The 19,983-nt window shown below is 50.7% G+C and overlaps 3 protein-coding genes across 4 annotated transcripts; all 3 read right to left on the bottom strand.

Annotated features, from left to right (window-relative positions):
• Positions 1 to 136: 136 nt before the first annotated feature.
• On the bottom strand, positions 137 to 13,323 carry kpna4 (karyopherin alpha 4 (importin alpha 3)). 2 transcript variants are annotated; one of them, XM_060075119.1, is made up of 17 exons: positions 13,186 to 13,323; positions 11,829 to 11,873; positions 11,614 to 11,703; positions 10,374 to 10,403; positions 10,145 to 10,197; positions 9,501 to 9,596; positions 8,529 to 8,614; positions 8,045 to 8,131; positions 7,354 to 7,523; positions 6,214 to 6,258; positions 5,974 to 6,105; positions 5,327 to 5,455; positions 4,706 to 4,810; positions 4,285 to 4,356; positions 3,731 to 3,893; positions 3,252 to 3,346; positions 137 to 2,560 (listed from the first exon to the last, which is right to left on the bottom strand). In XM_060075119.1, the coding sequence occupies exons 1-17, from the start codon at positions 13,252 to 13,254 to the stop codon at positions 2,462 to 2,464; spliced, it is 1,566 nt and encodes a 521-aa protein (XP_059931102.1). In that variant the 5' UTR covers positions 13,255 to 13,323; the 3' UTR covers positions 137 to 2,461. The 2 variants fall into 2 exon arrangements, with proteins under 2 accessions (XP_059931102.1, XP_059931103.1); XM_060075120.1 differs by lacking the exon at positions 137 to 2,560 and adding an exon at positions 2,571 to 2,591 and having other exon boundaries at positions 3,189 to 3,346.
• On the bottom strand, positions 13,186 to 16,757 carry LOC132474423 (uncharacterized). Its single transcript, XM_060075127.1, has 2 exons — positions 15,411 to 16,757; positions 13,186 to 14,463 (listed from the first exon to the last, which is right to left on the bottom strand). Exons 1-2 carry the CDS (start codon positions 15,732 to 15,734, stop codon positions 14,149 to 14,151), a joined length of 639 nt encoding a protein of 212 aa, XP_059931110.1. The 5' UTR covers positions 15,735 to 16,757; the 3' UTR covers positions 13,186 to 14,148.
• Positions 16,758 to 17,289: 532 nt separating this feature from the next.
• ppm1lb (protein phosphatase, Mg2+/Mn2+ dependent, 1Lb) lies at positions 17,290 to 19,514 on the bottom strand (the record flags this gene model as incomplete). Its single annotated transcript, XM_060075128.1, has 1 exon — positions 17,290 to 19,514. A coding segment is annotated over one exon (354 nt), but the record flags the coding sequence as incomplete, so codon positions are not given.
• Between the last annotated feature and the right edge of the window lie 469 nt (positions 19,515 to 19,983).

Genomic DNA, 19,983 nt, shown 5'->3' with positions numbered 1-19,983 from the left:
AAACTGCGTGATCCACAGTCATAATATAACGTGGAAGCTACATATATGGAAGACATTCCTGTTACTCTACAATGTAAGAAAGCACATTCATACACGACTATTTAGGAATAAATTACACACACACACACACACACGGTTGAGTTTGGGTTTCACTATTTATTTTCTCTTAGACAACCTATCACGTAGCAGCCCATCTCCCGACAAATCGAGCCCCACCTTTTTTTCTACCATGTCATAAATTTAGATTTGAAACCACATTTTTTTTTGCCAACAAGGAATGCTGCAAAAAAAGACCCTAGGTTCAACAGAAGTTTATGACCACAAGGTTTACCTTTTCACTACAGTGTTTCTCAACACAAATAAGATGGGGAGGTTCGCTTTACCCCTAAGGTATAGAAGAGGGGGCTTGGGGGAGGGGGGGGGGGGGGGGGGGGGGTCGCAAGGTAACTTTCAATGGGCCTTTTTTTTTTAAAAGAGAAACGAAGGATAGCTCCATTTTGACACACAGGGCACCTTTAACCCTTGAGCAAACGGGGGGGGGGGGGGGGTGGGGTTGCATCCCCTTTTAGTTGAGCTGATAGAAGCAGATACCATATCACCGCTTCTGGAAAACAAAAACAGTGTCAATCTTTTTTTTTTTTCTCTACGTCTCCCTAAAAACGCACGGACAGAGAGAGGACCGTGTGGGAGGGGGCTCTGGATCGCCGGCGGGAGAACCTGTGGAACCATCACATCGACCCACAGACATTACTTTGCAGAGTATGTGCAAAACGATGGAGCTTCTGTTGAGTAGGGAGTCGAGGGGAGGGGGGGGGAGACATGTAACGTTTCAACAGCACAGTTTGACTTAAAAATCAAAATTACATTGTGTACACAGCCTAAGGAAACTAAAAGACCCTAAAAAAACAACTGTGCTATAGTTAGGTACATGCAAAAAAAAAAAAAAGGTTAGGAATCACAAAACCTACATAAAATGGCCATTAGTTGTAATGTCCCGGGGGGGAGGGGGGGGGATCTATGGCAACAGGACGAAGGAACGAAACGACAGAAGGGTTCTCAAGGGGGCAGGTTGCAGTCGTCCGGTTGAATATGATGCATGATGGATCTCTCTCAGTCTCAGAGCAGGGGGTTAGCGATGTGGTGGTGGGTGGGGGCTTGGGGGGGGGCTGGGGGGGAGTGACGGGGGTTCCCTCACCGGTCACCGTTACACAAGCAATGAAACTAAAAGCTGAAAATAAAAAGAATAAATCACATAATAAAAAGGAACACACTGGAGGCCAAACGAAAGCCCAAACGCCGCCAGGTGCGTCGTAGCACAACGCACCACCGCCCCACCCCGGGACGGAGCATCGTCCAGTGTTAATTAATACTAACTTAATAAATCAAACAAAAAAATATCTGTGTGATGACTTTTTTGTTGTGTTTTTCTTTATATATATCCGCAGCCCGTCCGTCCGCGATGTGTAGATCTGCGCCTCTCGCAAAAGGCAACTCTTCTCTCGTGACAATCCTCTTCTTGGTTTTTGTTTCTCTTCAGTTGTTTGATTAGTATCTGCATTCACCCCCCCCCCCCCCCTCACACACACGTGCACGCACACAAACACCTTTCTCTCGCTCTCAGCATGGGCTCCCATCATGTCACACACGCACGCACACACACGCGCCACGCACGCACACACACACACACGTCCATTCTCTTGCAGCACTGCTGGACTCGCGGCCCCACCCACCTGGCGGGGGGGAGGGAGGGGGGCCTCTTGTTGGAGAAGATGAACCTGGCTCCAAGCACTGAGTCCAGACATTCAGACACAATGGGTCCATTCACACACATGTCTGATAGCGTCGCCGATTGGGGGGGGGGGGGGCGGTGGGGGTGGGGGGGCTGCGAGGGCGGCGCCCCCACCTGGTCGGAGGACCGCAGAAATTGCGCTATGGTTCATCTCGGTTCATAATTACCGCTTTTTGTGTGTTGTTGTCGTGGTCGAGTCCCGCCGTTATCTGTGTGTTGGAATCGCCGGATTATGATTTTGTGTCCGTGGTTCTCCGGGCGGAACGTCGCGCCGCTCGTGTTTTTGTTCTGGTTTGAAGGTAAGTTTCCCGTTGGGTTTTTGTGTGGTGGTCGCCGACGGCGCCGGTTACGCGGCGGCCGTGGTCGTCGGCGCGTCCCGCCCACGCGTTTCGATGGAGATGTTTTTTTGCAACATGTAGCCACTCATTCTCATTCGCACCCACTCGCCGACTCAGCCCGCCCGCGGCCACGCCACCCTGGACGCCAAATGAAATCCGCACTTTCTTCCTCCTTCGGATAAAGATGCTGCCATGGATCCCGCGAGCCAAGCACAATGGATCTAATTCTTTCACACTCTCGCACTCTTTCTCGCTCTTTCTCTCTAATTTTTTTTTATGTTGAACAGAGTGCTGCGTCGCAAACAAAGCTCCAGAGTACCCCGGAGAAAGCCCTCTAGAACTGGAACCCCTCTGCGGGCACGTTGGTGGAGGAGTTGAAGCCGTAGGTGCCCCCCTGGATGGCCTCCGGGACCAGCGCGTTGTCCTCGTCGATCTGGAACCACAACCACGGTACCGCGTTAGAGCTACAGCTGGCCCACTAATCCGCTTTTAAACATACTTCGAATTTATGGTCAATAATCAATTTTTCTTTTAAAGAAAATCGATTGAAAAAAATATGTTCATTTATTTTATTTTTTTAACGAGTAAAAGCATCATGGCAGCATGCACTGAAAAAAGTTAGTGTTTACAGATTGCCTTAAGTCTGTGGAAACCTAACCTTTGTTAATCATTGTTAATCTTCAAATTAAATCCTAACAAAAAATATTTATTTAGGCCCAACGGTCCAGCCCTAGTTAGAGCCGCTGCCAGGTCACATGACTGCTGAAGGCCCAGTCCACCCACTAAACTAACACTCCGTTCAAACAGGCCCTCGAAAACCACCTCAACATCGCTTCCCATCCCCCATTCAATTATTCCTAGTTTTATCTACCTATTTCAGTTTTTTAGCTACCCATTATATATATATATTTTATTTTGTGTTCACTCTGTAAAACGTCTTTGAGTATTAAGAAAAGCGCTATACAAGTTAAATGTATTATTACTACACTACAGGGATTCTCTACTGGGAGGTTCAGCATGTCATTTAATCATCGACCGACCATCTAACCCAGGAAGGAAACGGAGCCGCTCTTAAAGTGAGGAGGAGACTCCGCCCTCATGACGGAAGCCAAAAGGTCACTCACATCATCAGAAGAGAAGAACTGGTCGATGATTTCATAGGCCAGCTTGTAGATGTCTTCATTTTCATGGTTCTGCAGCTGCTCCACCTTCTCCAAACCTTGGGAGACAAGCAGGTCGCATTCACATCATTATTAGGATGTTAGTATATGCTACACGTGAACCCCTCGGCATATTGGGCAATACCCCATGATTGAGATCTCAAACTCGGGATATTGTTTATCTCAAAATGTCAGTTGTCACGCTAATAAAAACAAATAAATCCCGGCAAAAAGTGTTATCTTGTTTATTTTTCCAGTCTTATAGTGTGAATAGTGGGGAACTGCATGTGAGGGTCACCTCACTGCGATACAGGAGCCTTAACATGTCGTTGGTGACTGGTTAGCCACAAACTACATGTTAGTATCACCTCACAGCGATACAGAAGCCCTAACATGCAGTTTGTGCGCGGTTTGTTCGTGGTGATGGGAGGGGCCTCACTGACCTCCACACTCTTCGATGAGGTTGGCGATGGTCTCCGCCTCGTCGTCGGCCATCTTGAGGATGTTGCTGAGGCCGTCGAGCACCACCTGCACCACCTGGGCGTCCTTCACCGTCAGCAGGTTGCAGAACGGCGGGATGACCTGCTTCTCGATCAGGTGGGCCACCTGGTGGGAGGAGGGCGCAGGTGAGACCGGAGCGGTCGGTACAGGAGAGACCGGAGCGCTCGGTGACAGAGAGACCGGAGCGCTCGGTGACAGAGAGACCGGAGCGCTCGGTGACAGAGAGACCGGAGCGCTCGGTGACAGAGAGACCGGAGCGCTCGGTGACAGAGAGACCGGAGCGCTCGGTGACAGAGAGACCGGAGCGCTCGGTGACAGAGTAGGGCCGGGCCATTAATGGATTTTAATCGTAATCCGAATTTTGGGTTTAGGATGATTTATTAAACGAAAATCAAAAAAAATAAACTTGAATGTCTCCAGTGTGTGGCAACCAAAACACATCTATTCCATCATCTTAAAGTGAGGCACGCAGAGCGAGGCCAAGCGGAGCGCTCACCTGGTCCTTCCTCCCGCTGATGGTCAGGTTGCTGATGGCCCAGGCAGCCTCCTTCTGGGTGCCGAAGTCCCCCTGTGGACGCACAGAGGGATGTTAACGCCATGGAGACGAGCGCGGGGCAATCGATCAAAGTTAGATGGCGACTTCAAACTAATAATCGAGTTGAAACCATTACTATTATTATACATTCTTTTGGTATATTTATTTGATTCATAAATGTTTTATAGAAATAGTTATCAAGAACAGCTTGATAACTATTTGTAGATCATTTAAGATTTGACATTTTTCTAATTTACCTTTGTTTTTTTTGGAGAAATACTGAATATATGAATCTTGTCTTTAAAATAATAAAGGTGACTTCAACATTGCCAATAATAATCCTGCCCATGGCTTCCCCCTGAGCGGGCGGTTAGAGCCTCACCTTGTCCAGCAGGTGAATGATCATGGCCACCAGCTTGGCGTCGATGACCGCCTGCACCTGCTGCTGGTTTCCCGCCGTGATGTTTGACAGGAACCACACCGCCTCCTACAGGACGGGAGGGACAACACAGCGCTGCCGTCACCACAGGGCCTCCGCGCTGAGCGCCGCGCTCCGTCGTTGCCAGTCCGGATCAGAGCCCGCCCGGCGCCCGCTGGGGAGCGGGCCGCCGGGCGGTGCGGTAGGAGGGGCCGCTCCGGGCGGGGCGGGGGCCAAACGAGGCTCTAATCACCGGCCGGGCCCCCGGGGGGGGCCTCTGAACGGGGCGGGCCCGGCCTCAGATGCACTTCTGTTTCCGCAGCGACCCGTTGGCCTGCAGAGCCCCCGCACCCCCCCGGTGGCTCACGCACACGGACACACTCACACGCCTACTCTGCCCCCCCCCTCTGCTACACACCGCTGGTCCTCTTCACCGTCCCACGGCGGGCCAGCCCCCCTAGCTCTGACCTTAACCCCCCCCCCCCCCCCCGTGTTCTAAGACAGTCACACCAGCGGCCCCTCCTCGTTTCATCACTCCGGACGCGGCCCCCCTGTGTGTGTGTGTGTGTGGGGGGGGGGGGGTACCTTGTTGATCTTCTCCTTGGGGTGCGTCAGCAGGGAGGGGAAGTGGCTCAGGGCGTCACAGTTCAGGACCACCTGGGTCTGCTCGTCTGTTCCCGTCACGATGTTCCCCACGGCCCGCAGCGCCGCCGTCTGGGGGAGGAGTCAGAGGGGGGCGGAGTCAGTGGGGGAGGGGTCAGTGGGGGAGGGAGGAGTCAGTGGGGGAGGGAGGAGACAGTGAGGGAGGGATGACAGTTGGGAGGGATGACAGTTGGGAGGAGGGAAGTACAAAGACAAATAAAAGAACCGAAATGTTGTTTGCCTCTGACCCGCGGTGCAGTAAGTATTAAGTATAACATTTGGTCAGATGAAATAAGACAGGTTTGGCAGTGTTGCCAGATTAGGCCATATTTCCCACCCAATCTGGCAACACTGTCAGCATAGCACGTTGGCCTCCACGTTGTTGTGTCGTGTTTACTGTCAGGGACCTTCTCAGGACCACAGGGGTCCAGCCCCCCCTCAGACCGGACATTAAGAGGTCATCCTTCAGGACATATTGTACATCTAAAAGTATATCGACTCGATTAAACTCTGGATGTTCTACTCAGGTCTGGGTCTTTCTTCTCCAGCTCCTGAGGAGGCAGGGTGACCTCCAGGGGCGCCCTCCATACCTGAACTTTGACCTCTTGGTGGCTGAGCAGAGGCACCAGGTGGGGCACGATGCCCGAGTCGATGACCATCTGGATCTGCTCGTTGCCGGCGTCCGTCAGGTAGGACAGGGCCCACACCGTGTCGACCAGGATCTGAGGGGAGGAGAGGAGGCGTCAGAGGCTTCAGGGGCGCGGCGGGGACTTAAGTAAAGGAGTAAAGGAGTACACAACGACCCCGATGCAAGAGGCAGGGATACTCACACTGACATCGGTGTGGTGGATCAGCACGCACAGCGCCGGGAGAATCTGAGGAGGAAGACAAATGGAAGAGCGTCAAGTAACGGCGCGCACTGAACCAACTTCCTTCCATCCATCCATCCATCCAGCCATAAGGTCAGAGGTCAACAGCCCCTAGAGCTGCTGGTGGATGCTTAATCCTGTTCAGCACTCATACTCAACTGACCGAAGCGGTCATTTGATTATCCAGTGGGGCTAAACCCAAGCATAGAAAGGGTTTGCGGTAGTCTGTGTGAGGCAGAGACAAAGTGCAGCGGGTCACGTTAACGTTGAACGGTTTTGACGCGATACAACCCCAACAGCTGTGGAGGCGGAGCACACCTCCACTTCCTGCTGCCAGACTGCTCAGAGTCCCATCACTGGACTAGCAGCGGACTAGCGTCTGAAGGACCACACGTTCACCAATAGATCCACCATTCCCTCGGGAGACAATATTTGAAAGAAACGTAATTTCAATGGGAATGTTGGAGTTAAAGTAAATTTGGCTCGGGAGGTAGAGCGGGTTGGCTGGCAACCGGAAGGTTGCTAGTTTGATTCTCGGCTCCTCCGAGCTGCGGGACGAAGTGAGCTGGCTGTCGCCCTGCATGACTCCGCCAATGATGTGTGAACAAATGGGTGAATGTAGGGCATAGGGATGCAAACAATTAATCGATTATCGATTAATTGTCGATAAGAGATTACTCGATTAAAATAAATTACTTGCAATTAATCGCGTTTTTAACCCGTAATTCCCCACCAGTCCACGCGAGGGCGCGCTTGGCGCGCTTGACGCCAGACGTACTTGACGCACACGCGGAAACACAAGCGGGAACACAAGCGAAGCAGGACAAGACAAACGAAAAGCGGGACACTGACACGATGAAGAGGGCAAAACGGAGTGCAGTACGGAGCCACTTTAAGTTGGTTAATGACGACAAAGACGCCAAATGCACAATATGTGGAAGTAATTTAAAGCACAACAACTAAACGACTTTGTTGAATTACCACCTAAATGTGTCACATTCAGAAGGAAATTCAGCTTCTCAGAAGAATTGCCGCTTATCAATTAATCGATCATCGATCGATAAGATGAAACACTCGATAATTTGCATCCCCGGCACTGACCTCCTGGATGGTCTCCATGGGGGGAGGCGGGTCCTTGTGGCGGCAGAGGTTCACCATGACCCAGGTGACGTTGCGGAGGAAGGTGATGGGGATGGAGGGGCTGATGAAGGACAGAAGGGGCTTGACCACGCCCAGGCTGATGACGTAGTCTCTGCACTGCGGGCCGTCACCTGGAAGGACACACCTTTACATTCAGCAGACGCCTTTAATCCAAGGGGATTTACAATAACTACATGTCTCCGAAGAAGGAGAAACAACGATACGTCGCTGTCGGTACAGTGAGGATGTTCATAGAACCAAGTGCCAAGCACTAACCATCACTAGGTTAACCCGTTCCCCGAAACAACAAAGATAGCTAGGATAAGAAGCTACAAAACACTGAGTACTGTTTTTAAGGGCCAGGATGTACAACACACACTAAGTGCGTAAAAGGGTTGTGGGGTGTGGGGGGGGGGGGGGGGTAAGAGGGGTGTCTAGGTGAACTCTGAACAAGTGAGTCTTGACACACGCCGTCAACTCTGGCGCATTTAAAGATATACGAGGAAGTCCTCCCTCTACACAATCTGAGAGGCAAGTCAGCCGGAGGGAAAAGACGGCGCCATCATTTAAAATGCATTTTAGAAAAAAAGTTAAAACAAGCTACTGCCAGCGACGGTAACCCGCGCTCCAACGGCGGCGCCCGATCACTCACCGATGATGTTCCCCAGGGCCCAGACGGCCTGCTCGCACACGTTCTGGTGGGTGGAGTGGAGCAGCCTCAGGAACAGAGGCACAGCGTCTACAGGGGAAAGCAAAGCGGTCACACACGGCCCCCACCACCACCACCCGCCGCCCCCGGATCACCGCGACCACGGCCGGATGTGAAACCCTCACACATCCTGAGCACGGCTCCGTCGCTCACATCCGCCCGCCTCCCCCGCTCGACAGACAAGGGGGGGGGGGGGGGGGGCGCATGTCATACTTTAACTTTTTACGATATATTGGAGGTTTTTATCCGTTATATTTAAGAGTGAGTGAGACCGGAAGGTTATGGGGGAGAGGGGCAGACATGCCGCAAAAGGACCCCGGGTAGGAGTCGACCCCGGGGGCTCGCTGCGGTACGGCCTGGGCCTTCAGTGGTACGCGCTCTCCCCCGCCACGCACACTTCACCCTGGTCAAACAGGTGTATACTCACTGGACTGGACCACGGCCTGGGTCTGCTCGGAGGTCCCCGACGCGATGTTGGTCAGCGCCCAGGCAGCCTCGAACTGGAGGGAGGGGCTGGGGGGGGAGGAGAGAGGTGTGAGCGAGACGCCACCCCTGGGGGAGGAGGCCCTCACGCCCAGCAGGGACGCCCACGAGGCGTTCATATTCTGCGGTCGCTCAAAACGTGAAGACAGAACCCATTTGCAAAGCCGTGCAGCGCCCTGCTAAGACATGTAGGCCGGGCTGAACCCCCCACAAGCACGAGAGGAGAACAACGACTCCGAAGCCAAGAGGAGCTCCACGCGCCGAGGAGGAACCCGCTCCGTCATCAGCCTGCTTGGTTCTCTGTGCGACCTTACACTCAGCAGACGATTTTATCCAAAGCGACACAAAATAAGTACACTTGTCAGAAGAAGTGAAACCACTTCATGCCTCCGTCGGTACATTAAGGATGTTCATAGAACCAAGTGCCAGGCACCAACAGTTGCTCGGTTTACCATTTCCCGTACACAACAAAGATAGCGTGAATAAGCTGCTACACAACCAAGTATGACATACAATAAAGGTGTAATCCATTTGTATGGTACTCCGGTACGTGCTAGTCGTAAATCTCCCAGCTTTCTTGTGCCATTTCATGGAGGAAGGCCCCCCCCCATTCGGTCCCACTCGCTATTCAATTGCTACTTTATTCAGACGACCAATTGATGCGTTGCACGGTACGGCTGTGCGTGCAACGCAACTTAAAGTTGTGCCGTTTGTTTTCGAGCTGGTTTGCTAAAGAGGCTAATGGAGCTAACAATAAACGACGACTAGCCAAGTGCTGCAAGACAGGAAATGACGTCACGTTCTCGCCGGAGCAGGTCGGACGCAGCGGCGCGCCACACAAACGGACGCCACCCTCAGTGCGTGGAAGGGGTCGCTGTACAGAGTCTAGGTGACCTCTGACCCCGCGAGTCCTTACTTGTCATCTCTGTCCAGACAGTGCACGAGGATCGGCAGGATCCCGGACTTGATGAGGTCATCTATGGGGGGGTTCCGGTCACTGGATAACAACTTCCTGGAGAGACAAAGGGGGGGGGGGCTGTCAGAGGCTGTTGACCAGAAACGTGCAGCATTTGTTCGACAGGGGCAATACCTAAAATAAGTAATGGCCAACCACAGAGGAGAAGGGACCGGCAGAAAAAGGGAAGGATTGAACGCTCCCGACGGATTTCACGAACGCTCGTGAAATCCGTCAAGCTTGCTTTCAAGAGATTCATGTTCTGTATTAATTTGCAACCTGTGACCGATTGAAACAAAGTTTGATTATAAGTTATGAAGTCACTGACCTTACAATCTCAAGTGTGAATCAGTCCATTCAAAACATTCAAATCGCGCAAAGATAGCCGCGCTGAGGCCTGGCTGATGCAATGCAGGGTGCGGCTTCGATACACATTTAACAACGTACCGAGTGCCGTTGGTATGTTTTTAAACGAGGGGTGACGGGGCAGAATACCCCGCCACAAAAAACCGGTGTTGAGGAAATCAAATCACTCAACATCCAAAAGGCCAAAGAGAAAGGGCAACAAGAGGCTGGGCCCACGTGGTGCGGAGGGGGGGACGTACCTGGCAGCCTGGACTGCACTCAGCTGCACACCCTGGTTATCACTGGTGGCATTCTGCAACACAACAGACACTGGTCAGGAGGGCACCGCGACATCGGCTCCATCACATCGCTGGCTTTACACGCCCACACACGTAAATTAATCCCATCCAACAGCGAAGGACAGTAGACCGCTAATCATAGAGACGTTAACCCAAGTAGGGTGATGAAGAAACAAATGTCGAAACTTACTTGTACTATTGCTTCAAGAGAGGTGTTTTGCTGAAAGACAGAGGAACAACGTTTGTTAGCAAGCATGCAATCCATGTCAGAAATACACTTGGGAGAACAAAACACACACGCACACACCTCCATCTCAAATCAAGCAACGCAGACATGGATACATTTCCCAAACCCCCGCAGACAACAGCCAGACCGTCACAGCCTAGCTATGGGAACCCTCTGCAGAGTCGATGCTCGCAGACACCCTAGGGAGTCTGTCACCCCAGTTTTCTGCAAGGTCTCCTCTAGCTATACAGTCAGGATACGGTAAGCGTAGTCCTTTAAATCATGAAGTCTTAAAACACACACAAAATAAGACTCAGTGCTATTCTTGGCTCCCTTTGATTGTTGGACTGTATGCTGCACGTCTCATTCTCCGGCATTAGGCAGATTATCTCAGACTCTTTCAATTACTCTCCATATGGTTGCCTACTGGTCTCGATTGCCCGGTGATTTGAAAAAGGGGGGGGGGGGGGGGGGCAGAGACCGGAACACATTCTGGTGTCCTCGTAGCTAATGTTGTGTTGTTGGGAAGTTGTTGGAACAAAATGGATGCATGTATCCAACGGGTACACCACGGGATAAGCGAAAGGAATAATTTGTTCAGTAATCAATTTGAGCTTCTGGATTGAGCCGTCTTACACATTGTGACCCAATCATCGGAAGTACCTTCTCCCACACACACACACCCGACCCGCTATAAAACTAACAGCTAGCCATGGTTCCAAGTATCCAAGATAAATTGGAGCCATTAAATCACATCACAGCACAGGAAAACCATCCGAATACCGTGTGACGCCTGGATACATGCACCGTATGGAAAACTCAAGAGCTGTAAACAACGGTTGTTGGTGTGCTTTAATGACAACATCTAATTTTAGGCTATTTTAGGGTTGTTGATGTAAATCAAGGTTACAAAACTCTAATCCTGTTCCAATCCCTAATGTTTCAGCCTGAGTAAAGTTTGACGTGTTTAGTGCCATGGACTACACTGCGGAAAACAAAGTCTGAAAACCCAGGACTGATTTAGAGGCACAATACAGTGCATTACTTTTACTTAGTAGAGTAAAGCCCAACGAGATGGTCCAAGCCTGCTCATCTACCACACAGCGGGGATCCCATGATACAACCCTCCCCTCCCAGAACTAGAATGCTACAGGCGGACAGATTCAATGAAAGATGAGGGGGGGAAAGTGAGGTTGATCAATACCGATCGGAAATCTCCATCAGCATCAGAGTCCTCACAGATGTCCTCGTGAGGAACATTTCTCCTTTTTAGAAGGTGTTCATCTCGTTTGTTCTGTGGGAGGGAGAGAGATGCAAAAGAGGTCAAACCATTTGAAATTCCTTAGCAAAGACGAACCAACAGTTTACATTTTTGGGGGGTGTTCTTGACAGCAAAAAAAAGGTGTTAACTATGGTTACCTTTCGCAGTTCCACAACGACTTCAGTCCTTTGTCTTCTCATAGTCTGCAGAACAAGATGCAAAATACTTTGGTCATGGCTTCATCCAACACGTACACAGTAACGTGACAGACATAGAACTGCATTGTAGTGTATGTTAAAGACCACAGTTTGGAGCGGATCTCTCAGATCAGGCAATGCAGCGACCAAAAGTGCGTCACTTTTAACACAACTTTGCGTCATATGACATGGCAAAGACAAGCACTCGTTGTACTTATCCCTCAAGATGTAGATCACATACACATTCTATAGGTTATCAGTGTGTCGGTCACAAAAATAGTTTTAAATGGGATCATACATGGAATCGAGAACGTTTTGTAAATCTTAATCGGGACGTTTTGTCGTCTACATCCTAAAATGGGACTGTTAACGAATGAAGCAATAGATGGCTGCCTGGCTTCCTGGCTGCCATTCCACACAAACCCAACAGATAAACGCACCACCGTATAAAGCGGCTGCCCTGTGTCGCACTGGCCTCGCCATGTACTTCAGCCGGGTACATGTTCTAACTTCACCCAGGGGTTGTCTGGGTGTGTTGGGAGAGCCTACGAAGGGCTGATGGCTACCTCGATATAAACCGACTTCTGTATGAAAAACTAACGCAAAGTAAGTTCCCCCGTACTCATGTCGCCTGCGGTGTGTGTGCGGACGCACTTCGGTATAAATGCGGTAGCAGTCCCCTCAGTATTTCTATCGAAAAAACAACCAAGGTATCGGATGAGCTAACAGGCTAGCCGGATTCCGCCATTGTTTTTGGTGGTGAAGACGGGGGATGGGTGGCTCTGCACCCAGCAGCACCGACCAGCAGGCTGCACGGCGGCTAACGCGGAGCTAACTAAGCGGAGGCTAAACCACCGGGGCAGCGTCCGTACGCTACAGCCCGGGCTGAACGTCGGCCTCCCGATGGGGGGATTTGAGTTTTAAAAAACAACCCTCATCACATGTCATGTCACGTCTTTTCGGGGGAACACTTGGGGAGAAAGTGAAGGCCGAACTAGTTGGGGACATGCTGTAGTGAACGTCACTAGCCGCCGTGTCCCCGCGGGCCCCTCTAGCGCCGAGCTAACAGGAAGCTAACTCCCTTAGCCTAGCTGCTCCACACAGGGCCACGTAACGTCTTTAACCCAGAATAACACGACAGGAGGCCCAGGGCACGATCCACGGAGTGTGTCCGACCATCCCGAAGCACATCGGGGTACCGTCCGTCTTAAGATGGGCGCAGAGCTCCACATCGTGAAAATTTAGAAACGACGTCACGTAGGAGAAGGCGAAGCCGCCTCGGAGCGGCGCCGCCTCGGCCCGAACTCGCACACTTTACCTCCAAATCACGGCCCTTGTTCTTGAAATTCTTCAACCGCTGGTTGTCCAGTTTCTCGTTGTCCGCCATGTCTGAAATAGGTTTATTATCAATAGCTTTTTTACCGACGAATCGCGCTAGTGAGCTACCCTTATCTAGTTCCCCTTTTCAGCGGTCGGCGGAGTGCGTTGTACTGGTCTGCCCGCGGTGCACGCTGGGAACGCCGGTGGAGGGACAGCCTGGCGCGGAGAGGAAGGGTGGGGAGTTCCCTCTCCCTTCATTGGTCTGTCTGGTTAGCGGGATTATGGTTTAACTAGAACAGGTCATCTCTGAGGAACGCCGCACAGCAGCAATTAATAACACTCAGTGTTTGTTTCTGTTGTCATGATACATATTATCAGAGCTAGAATAATACAGGTTATACACTTGGCTTCCTAACTGCTCTGTCGGGGTTATGATTACATTTCTGGTGCGTGTTCACACTTTGTGATGGTTTGTTGCAACAGACAACAGACAAGTCAAAGTTTCCGTAATACTTTAATATTTATTAAAGTGATATGAACAAATGACACAGACAAATGTTTGTAATCTAAACTGGAATGCAGTTTAACATTTATGTAGACAATTATATATATATATATATATAGATATAGATATAGACATAGATATAGACATAGATATTTATAGATACGCCTTTATTTATTTATTTATTTATATTAACCCCCTCAGCATTGTCGTATCAACCTGCTCCACCAGCACATTCTGACTGCTTTGAACCGCCCTGATTCGAGGTAGCAGGCAGCAAACACCAGGCAGCACACCCCAAACCCAGAGTCCTTGTATGGACTCTGATGAGGCTCATCGTGCTCCTTCACAGTGGTTCACACGCCGTAACCTCTGCTGGTCCAGACCGGGCCTCCGTCGTGACTCCGCAGTGATGTACGCACAGGTAAGAGAAAGATTCCCACGGTGAATCAATGCACCTCAAACAAAGCATAGGACTTGTTGCACCGTCACAAAAGCCAAGTAGTTAAGCTTTGAACGTTTGACCGTCTCGGAACAGCCTTTGGAGGTCTGTCTCAGCCAGGTCTTCAGCAGGTAGGCCACCCTCCGGAACCCCTCCTCCAGCCCCATACCGGAGGCGGCGGAGCAGGGCTGGACGAACCAGAGCCGCTCCCCACACGCCCTCCTCAGGTCCAGGCGCATACTGAGCTGGGCGGGGCTCAGAGCTCCAGGCAGGTCCTGCTTGTTGGCCAGAACAATGAGAGGGATTCTCCTGAGGCTCTGGCAGCTCAACACCTGGGCGGGGAGAAGAGCGGTTCAGTACAGAGTCAAATAAACGTTGTAGTAGAGCTCACTGATGTTGTGGGTTTTTAACTTAAAGGTATAATATGCACGATTTCGGCTTTAAAATATGTAAAAAATTACTAGGCTTGTGTTATTTTATTCTCTTGTGTACTAACATTATCGCAAAAGTTTTTAACCATTGCTCATCTCAAGGAAATTTGTACTTTCAAATAACTATCTAAATATAAAACGGCCGTAATTCAACCCGTTGGTTCATCTGGAGGGCGCCTCATAGACCAGGGGGCTTGAACGACCCATAGACCAGGGGGCTTGAACTCCCCATAGACCAGGGGGCTTGAACGACCCATAGACCAGGGGGCTTGAACGACTCATAGACCAGGGGGCTTGAACTCCCCATAGACCAGGGGGCTTGAACGCCCTATAGACCAGGGGGCTTGAACTCCCCAAAGACCAGGGGGCTTGAACGCCCTATAGACCAGGGGGCTTGAACGCCCTATAGACCAGGGGGCTTGAACGCCCCATAGACCAGGGGGCTTGAACGCCCCATAGACCAGGGGGCTTGAACGACCCATAGACCAGGGGGCTTGAACGACCCATAGACCAGGGGGCTTGAACGACCCATAGACCAGGGGGCTTGAACGACCCATAGACCAGGGGGCTTGAACTCCCCATAGACCAGGGGGCTTGAACGCCCTATAGACCAGGGGGCTTGAACGCCTCATAGACCAGGGGGCTTGAACGCCCCATAGACCAGGGGGCTTGAACTCCCCAAAGACCAGGGGGCTTGAACGCCCCGTAGACCAGGGGGCTTGAACGCCCCATAGACCAGGGGGCTTGAACGCCCCAAAGACCAGGGGACTTGAACGCCCCGTAGACCAGGGGCCTGCTCTTCAGTAACCTTGCGGTGATTCAGGGGCCGGTTCTGGCCCGGGGTCTACCTGATGCAGCTCCTCTCGGGCCTCCCCCAGCCGCTGCCGGTCCCCGCTGTCCACCACGAACACCAGGACCCCCGTGTCCGCGTAGTGGTGCCTCCACTGGGGCCTCATCCGGGCCTGGCCCCCCACGTCCCACACCGTCAGCTCCAGCTCGGGGCGCCTGGTCTCGAGCATCTCCACGTTGAAGCCCACGGTCGGCACGGTGACCACGCGCTCGCTGTGCTTCAGTTTGTAGAGCAGGGTGGTCTTCCCCGCTCCGTCCAGCCCCAGCATGAGGACCTGCCCCCCCGCCTGCCTCTGCCGCCGCCTGGACTCCATCCCGCCCATCACCGGTGAGATGAACCCCGGACGCCGACGCGTCTGTGTTCTCCTTCCCGGTGTGAAGGCTGCTTTCCCCTGGAGTATAGCTGTCTCTGGTCGGACTTTGAGTGCCTGTCTCTCTGCCTTCCCCTGGAGATACAGCCCTCTGGTCCAGTCTTTGAGTGCCTGTCTCTCTGCCTTCCCCTGGAGATACAGCCCTCTGGTCCGGTCTTTGAGTGCCTGTCTCTCTGCCTTCCCCTGGAGATACAGCCCTCTGGTCGGTCTCTGAGTGACTGCCTGTCTCTCTGCCTTCCCCTGGAGATACAGCCCTCTGGTCGGTCTCTGAGAGACTGCCTGTCTCTCTGCCTTCCCCTGGAGATACAGCCCTCTGGTCCGGTCTTTCAGTGCCTGTCTCTCTGCCTTCCCCTGGAGATACAGCCCTCTGGTCGGTCTCTGAGTGACTGCCTGTCTCTCTGCCTTCCCCTGGAGATACAGCCCTCTGGTCCGGTCTTTCAGTGCCTGTCTCTCTGCCTTCCCCTGGAGATACAGCCCTCTGGTCGGTCTTTGAGTGCCTGTCTCTCTGCCTTCCCCTGGAGATACAGCCCTCTGGTCGGTCTTTGAGTGCCTGTCTCTCTGCCTTCCCCTGGAGATACAGCCCTCTGGTCGGTCTTTGAGTGCCTGTCTCTCTGCCTTCCCCTGGAGATACAGCCCTCTGGTCCGGTCTTTCAGTGCCTGTCTCTCTGCCTTCCCCTGGAGATACAGCCCTCTGGTCGGTCTCTGAGTGGCTGCCTGTCTCTCTGCCTTCCCCTGGAGATACAGCCCTCTGGTCCGGTCTTTCAGTGCCTGTCTCTCTGCCTTCCCCTGGAGATACAGCCCTCTGGTCGGTCTCTGAGTGACTGCCTGTCTCTCTGCCTTCCCCTGGAGATACAGCCCTCTGGTCCGGTCTTTGAGTGCCTGCCTCTCTTCTGTTTACTTGTGTGTCGGGACACTTGGGGAATGCCTTATGTACACAGAGGAAGTGAGACTCCTCCTCGCAGTGGCTGACCAGGCGGCCTCACGCCGTTACGCGGTTGTCGGTAAGCGGTCGTGGTGACGGGTTGGGCTGCGGGCCCCCGGGGTCTCCGGTTTCCGGAGGACGGCCCGTTCAGTGAGGTCACATCTGTCGGCCCCGTAACATGCTCATGTCCATGGAGGTCTATATTTGGACGCCGGTTCGGGGGGGGGCAAAGGTTTTCCCGGCTTACTCGTGCAAGAGCAATGTCGTCGCGGGATAGATTTAGCTCATCTCAAAGTTGTGTATATTCTCATTAATTTAGATAATTTGTTATTTATGGTTTTTTTTTTTCACGCCTGGGATTATGACGGTAGGCCTCCAACAAACATATTCGTACCTTTCAGGTTACTATGGATTGCCGGGTAATTGCGTATGTCTAAGAATACCAGGTGGATTAAAAACATCGAATGGATGTTTCGGCTCAATGGAACGGTTGTGAGGTAAGGCTGATCCACCAGCAGGGGGCATCAGCACACCGTCCACACTTTAAAGGTTTGGATTCTGAAGTTAGATTAAAAACACGGAGGAAACTGTTTGATCAAGTTTAATGTCAACCGTTTGATTAACACTTCGAAAATCTTTCCTTTTTTTCAACAATTTATTAAAGTCAGGAAAAACAAGTACAAACTCCACTGTAGCATTCTTCCGTGTTACATTATTTAGAAAGGAATTAAAACAGAAAAATCACAAACAGTTTATACTAGTAAATATTTATTTTTAGGGACGGTGCATCACTTTAGTCATCGCTGAAAAAAACGAATAGGTGTTACGAACAAGGGGTTATTATATACATTCATGTTACGATATTCCTGTCTCTCAGAGACTCTTCAATGCAGGACGTGTAGTCGGTCATAACAGCGAGACATTCACGATGCATGATGCGGATGGGACAGTAAACTGCATTACATCAACGACTCAAACCCTTTGCTTTGCCAGCGGGCTTGATAACTGAAAAGACAAACACTTTACAAAATAAGGCAACATGTACATATTTAATTCAAAGGCGTGTTTCTATGTTTTGCAGATTGACCCAAGACTACTGTTTTATTTATTGAGATATTATATGGATATTTTTGATCAAGTGAAATAGTTTCCTGAAGTAGACCTTGACTGTTCAGAACAGGGAAACAAATAAACATGAACAAATCAAATAAATAACAATTTCAGTCAAAACCAAACATTCTCAAATGGTCAATAGATAAATCAACTCATTCATTTGCCGAGCAATTACAACGTAGATTTTTATCTAAGCGATCGGATGATATGATCTTCATGGCTTGAGGATGAAGGACATAGTGACAAACGTGTGTGTTTTCAGTATAGCTGTTTTGTTTCATACAAGTTGGAGACATTAAGATTGTAAATGAACAAACTATGAAATCAGGTTAGTCAATGTCATGTGCATTATGCAATGCCGTTGATAAAATGATACACTCAGACCACCAGCCAGCGGGTTATGAATTTGTAGTTAATAATCTATCGGCAAGAAAGATTATAAAGTCTAGCTAGGGTAATGTTGTTAGTGATCGGCAGGGTTACCACAGGTGATCAACAAGTCATCCGTTTTTCATAAATGTCAGACCCTCATATGGTTCAGATCAATATTAGCCACATCTGGTATGTATAAATATATATATATATATATATATATATATATATATATGATAACACTAAATGATAACTGATTTGTTACAATCTTGACAGTAACCTGTACTTAACGAATATTAAAAAATAAAGAAATTCTAAATAAAGATTCTGGTGGTAGAGATTCATTTCTGTACAGTTATTTCGGTGATGTTTTCATTACAAATACTTTGCTGCCAAAGATACAGGCTGTTTTTCATTCATTGATATCTATATCTTTAAACATGTATGTATGTATGTATGTATGTATGTATGTATGTATGTATGTATGTATGTATGTATATATTTACATGTATATCTAGAGACATATATATGTATATATATATATATATGTGTATGTATGTATGTATGTATGTATGTATGTATAGATATGTATATATAAGTATATATTTATATATATATAAAATGTATGCACATATGATTGTATGTATGTATGTATGTATGTATGTATGTATGCATGTATGTATGTATACTGTATATACGTACATATTATATATCTATATATAACTATATATATCTATATCTATATGTATGGTATATATATGTATGTGTGTTTGCCCGTGCATGTATGTATGTATGTATGTATGTATGTATGTATGTATGTATGTATGTATGTATGTGTGTGTATGTGTGTGTGTGTGTGTGTGTGTGTATGTGTGTGTGTGTGTGTGTGTGTGTGTGCGTGTGTGCGTGTGTGCATGTGTGCATATGTGTGCATGTGTGTGTGTGTGTGTAGAACACGGACTGGTCCTCTGCTACTTGTCGGGCGCCCTGCCTTTGAACTTGACCACCATGACGGTGATGTTGTCGGGGCAGCCGCGGTAGAAGGACTGCAGCACCAGGCTCTTGGCGCCGAAGTGCGGCTCGTCCAGCCGCTCCCTGATGAAGCGCACCGCCTCCTCGTTGCTGAAGGCGTCCCACAGCCCGTCCGACGCCAGGATCATGAAGCCCGGCTGCTGCTGGTCCAGGTCAAAGGTCATGATGTCGGGGTCGGGGATGACCACGTTGAGGTGCTTCAGCGGGTAGTCGCCGAGGGAACGGGACATGGCCAGGATGCCCTGCACCCGCCACGAGCCGTTGAAGCTGATGAAGCCCCCTGGGGGAGGAGGGAGGGGTCAAGGGTCAGAGAGAGGTAGGCTGGGGGGGAAGAGGTCAAGGGTCAGAGAGAGGTAGGCTGGGGGGGGAGAGGTCAAGGGTCAGAGAGAGGTAGGCTGGGGGGGAAGAGGTCAAGGGTCAGAGAGAGGTAGGCTGGGGGGGAAGAGGTCAAGGGTCAGAGAGAGGTAGGCAACAGGGAGGGAGAGGTCAAGGGTCAGAGAGAGGTAGGCTGGGGGGGAAGAGGTCAAGGGTCAGAGAGAGGTAGGCTGGGGGGGAAGAGGTCAAGGGTCAGAGAGAGGTAGGCAACAGGGAGGGAGAGGTCAAGGGTGGAGAGAGCTAGGCTGGGGGGGGGGGGGGGGGGGCAGGTAGGGCAAGGTCAAGGGTCGGTGAGAGGTAGGCTGGGGGGGAAGAGGTCAAGGGTCAGAGAGAGGTAGGGGGTAGTCAGCCTGCCAATAGAGCAGAGGCCCAGTGACTGATGCTCCT

The sequence above is a fragment of the Gadus macrocephalus genome, chromosome 16 (assembly GCF_031168955.1).
Source record: "Gadus macrocephalus chromosome 16, ASM3116895v1".
Lineage (NCBI taxonomy): Eukaryota > Metazoa > Chordata > Actinopteri > Gadiformes > Gadidae > Gadus > Gadus macrocephalus.
This window is presented reverse-complemented; position numbering and strand designations above follow the sequence as displayed.

Bases quoted from the DNA above. Each gene is read 5' to 3' on its own strand.
- kpna4 (XM_060075119.1), bottom strand. From the start codon at position 13,254: ATGGCGGACAACGAGAAACTGGACAACCAGCGGTTGAAGAATTTCAAG. The intron at 6,106-6,213 runs GTGAGTATCCCT...TCCTCCCCTCAG, and splicing joins TCCACCACACCGATGTCAGT to ATCCTGGTCGACACGGTGTG. The intron at 5,456-5,973 runs GTATGGAGGGCG...CTCCTCCCCCAG, and splicing joins ACCAAGAGGTCAAAGTTCAG to ACGGCGGCGCTGCGGGCCGT.
- LOC132474423 (XM_060075127.1), bottom strand. From the start codon at position 15,734: ATGGGCGGGATGGAGTCCAGGCGGCGGCAGAGGCAGGCGGGGGGGCAG. The intron at 14,464-15,410 runs GTAGACCCCGGG...CTCCCCGCCCAG, and splicing joins CCCGAGAGGAGCTGCATCAG to GTGTTGAGCTGCCAGAGCCT.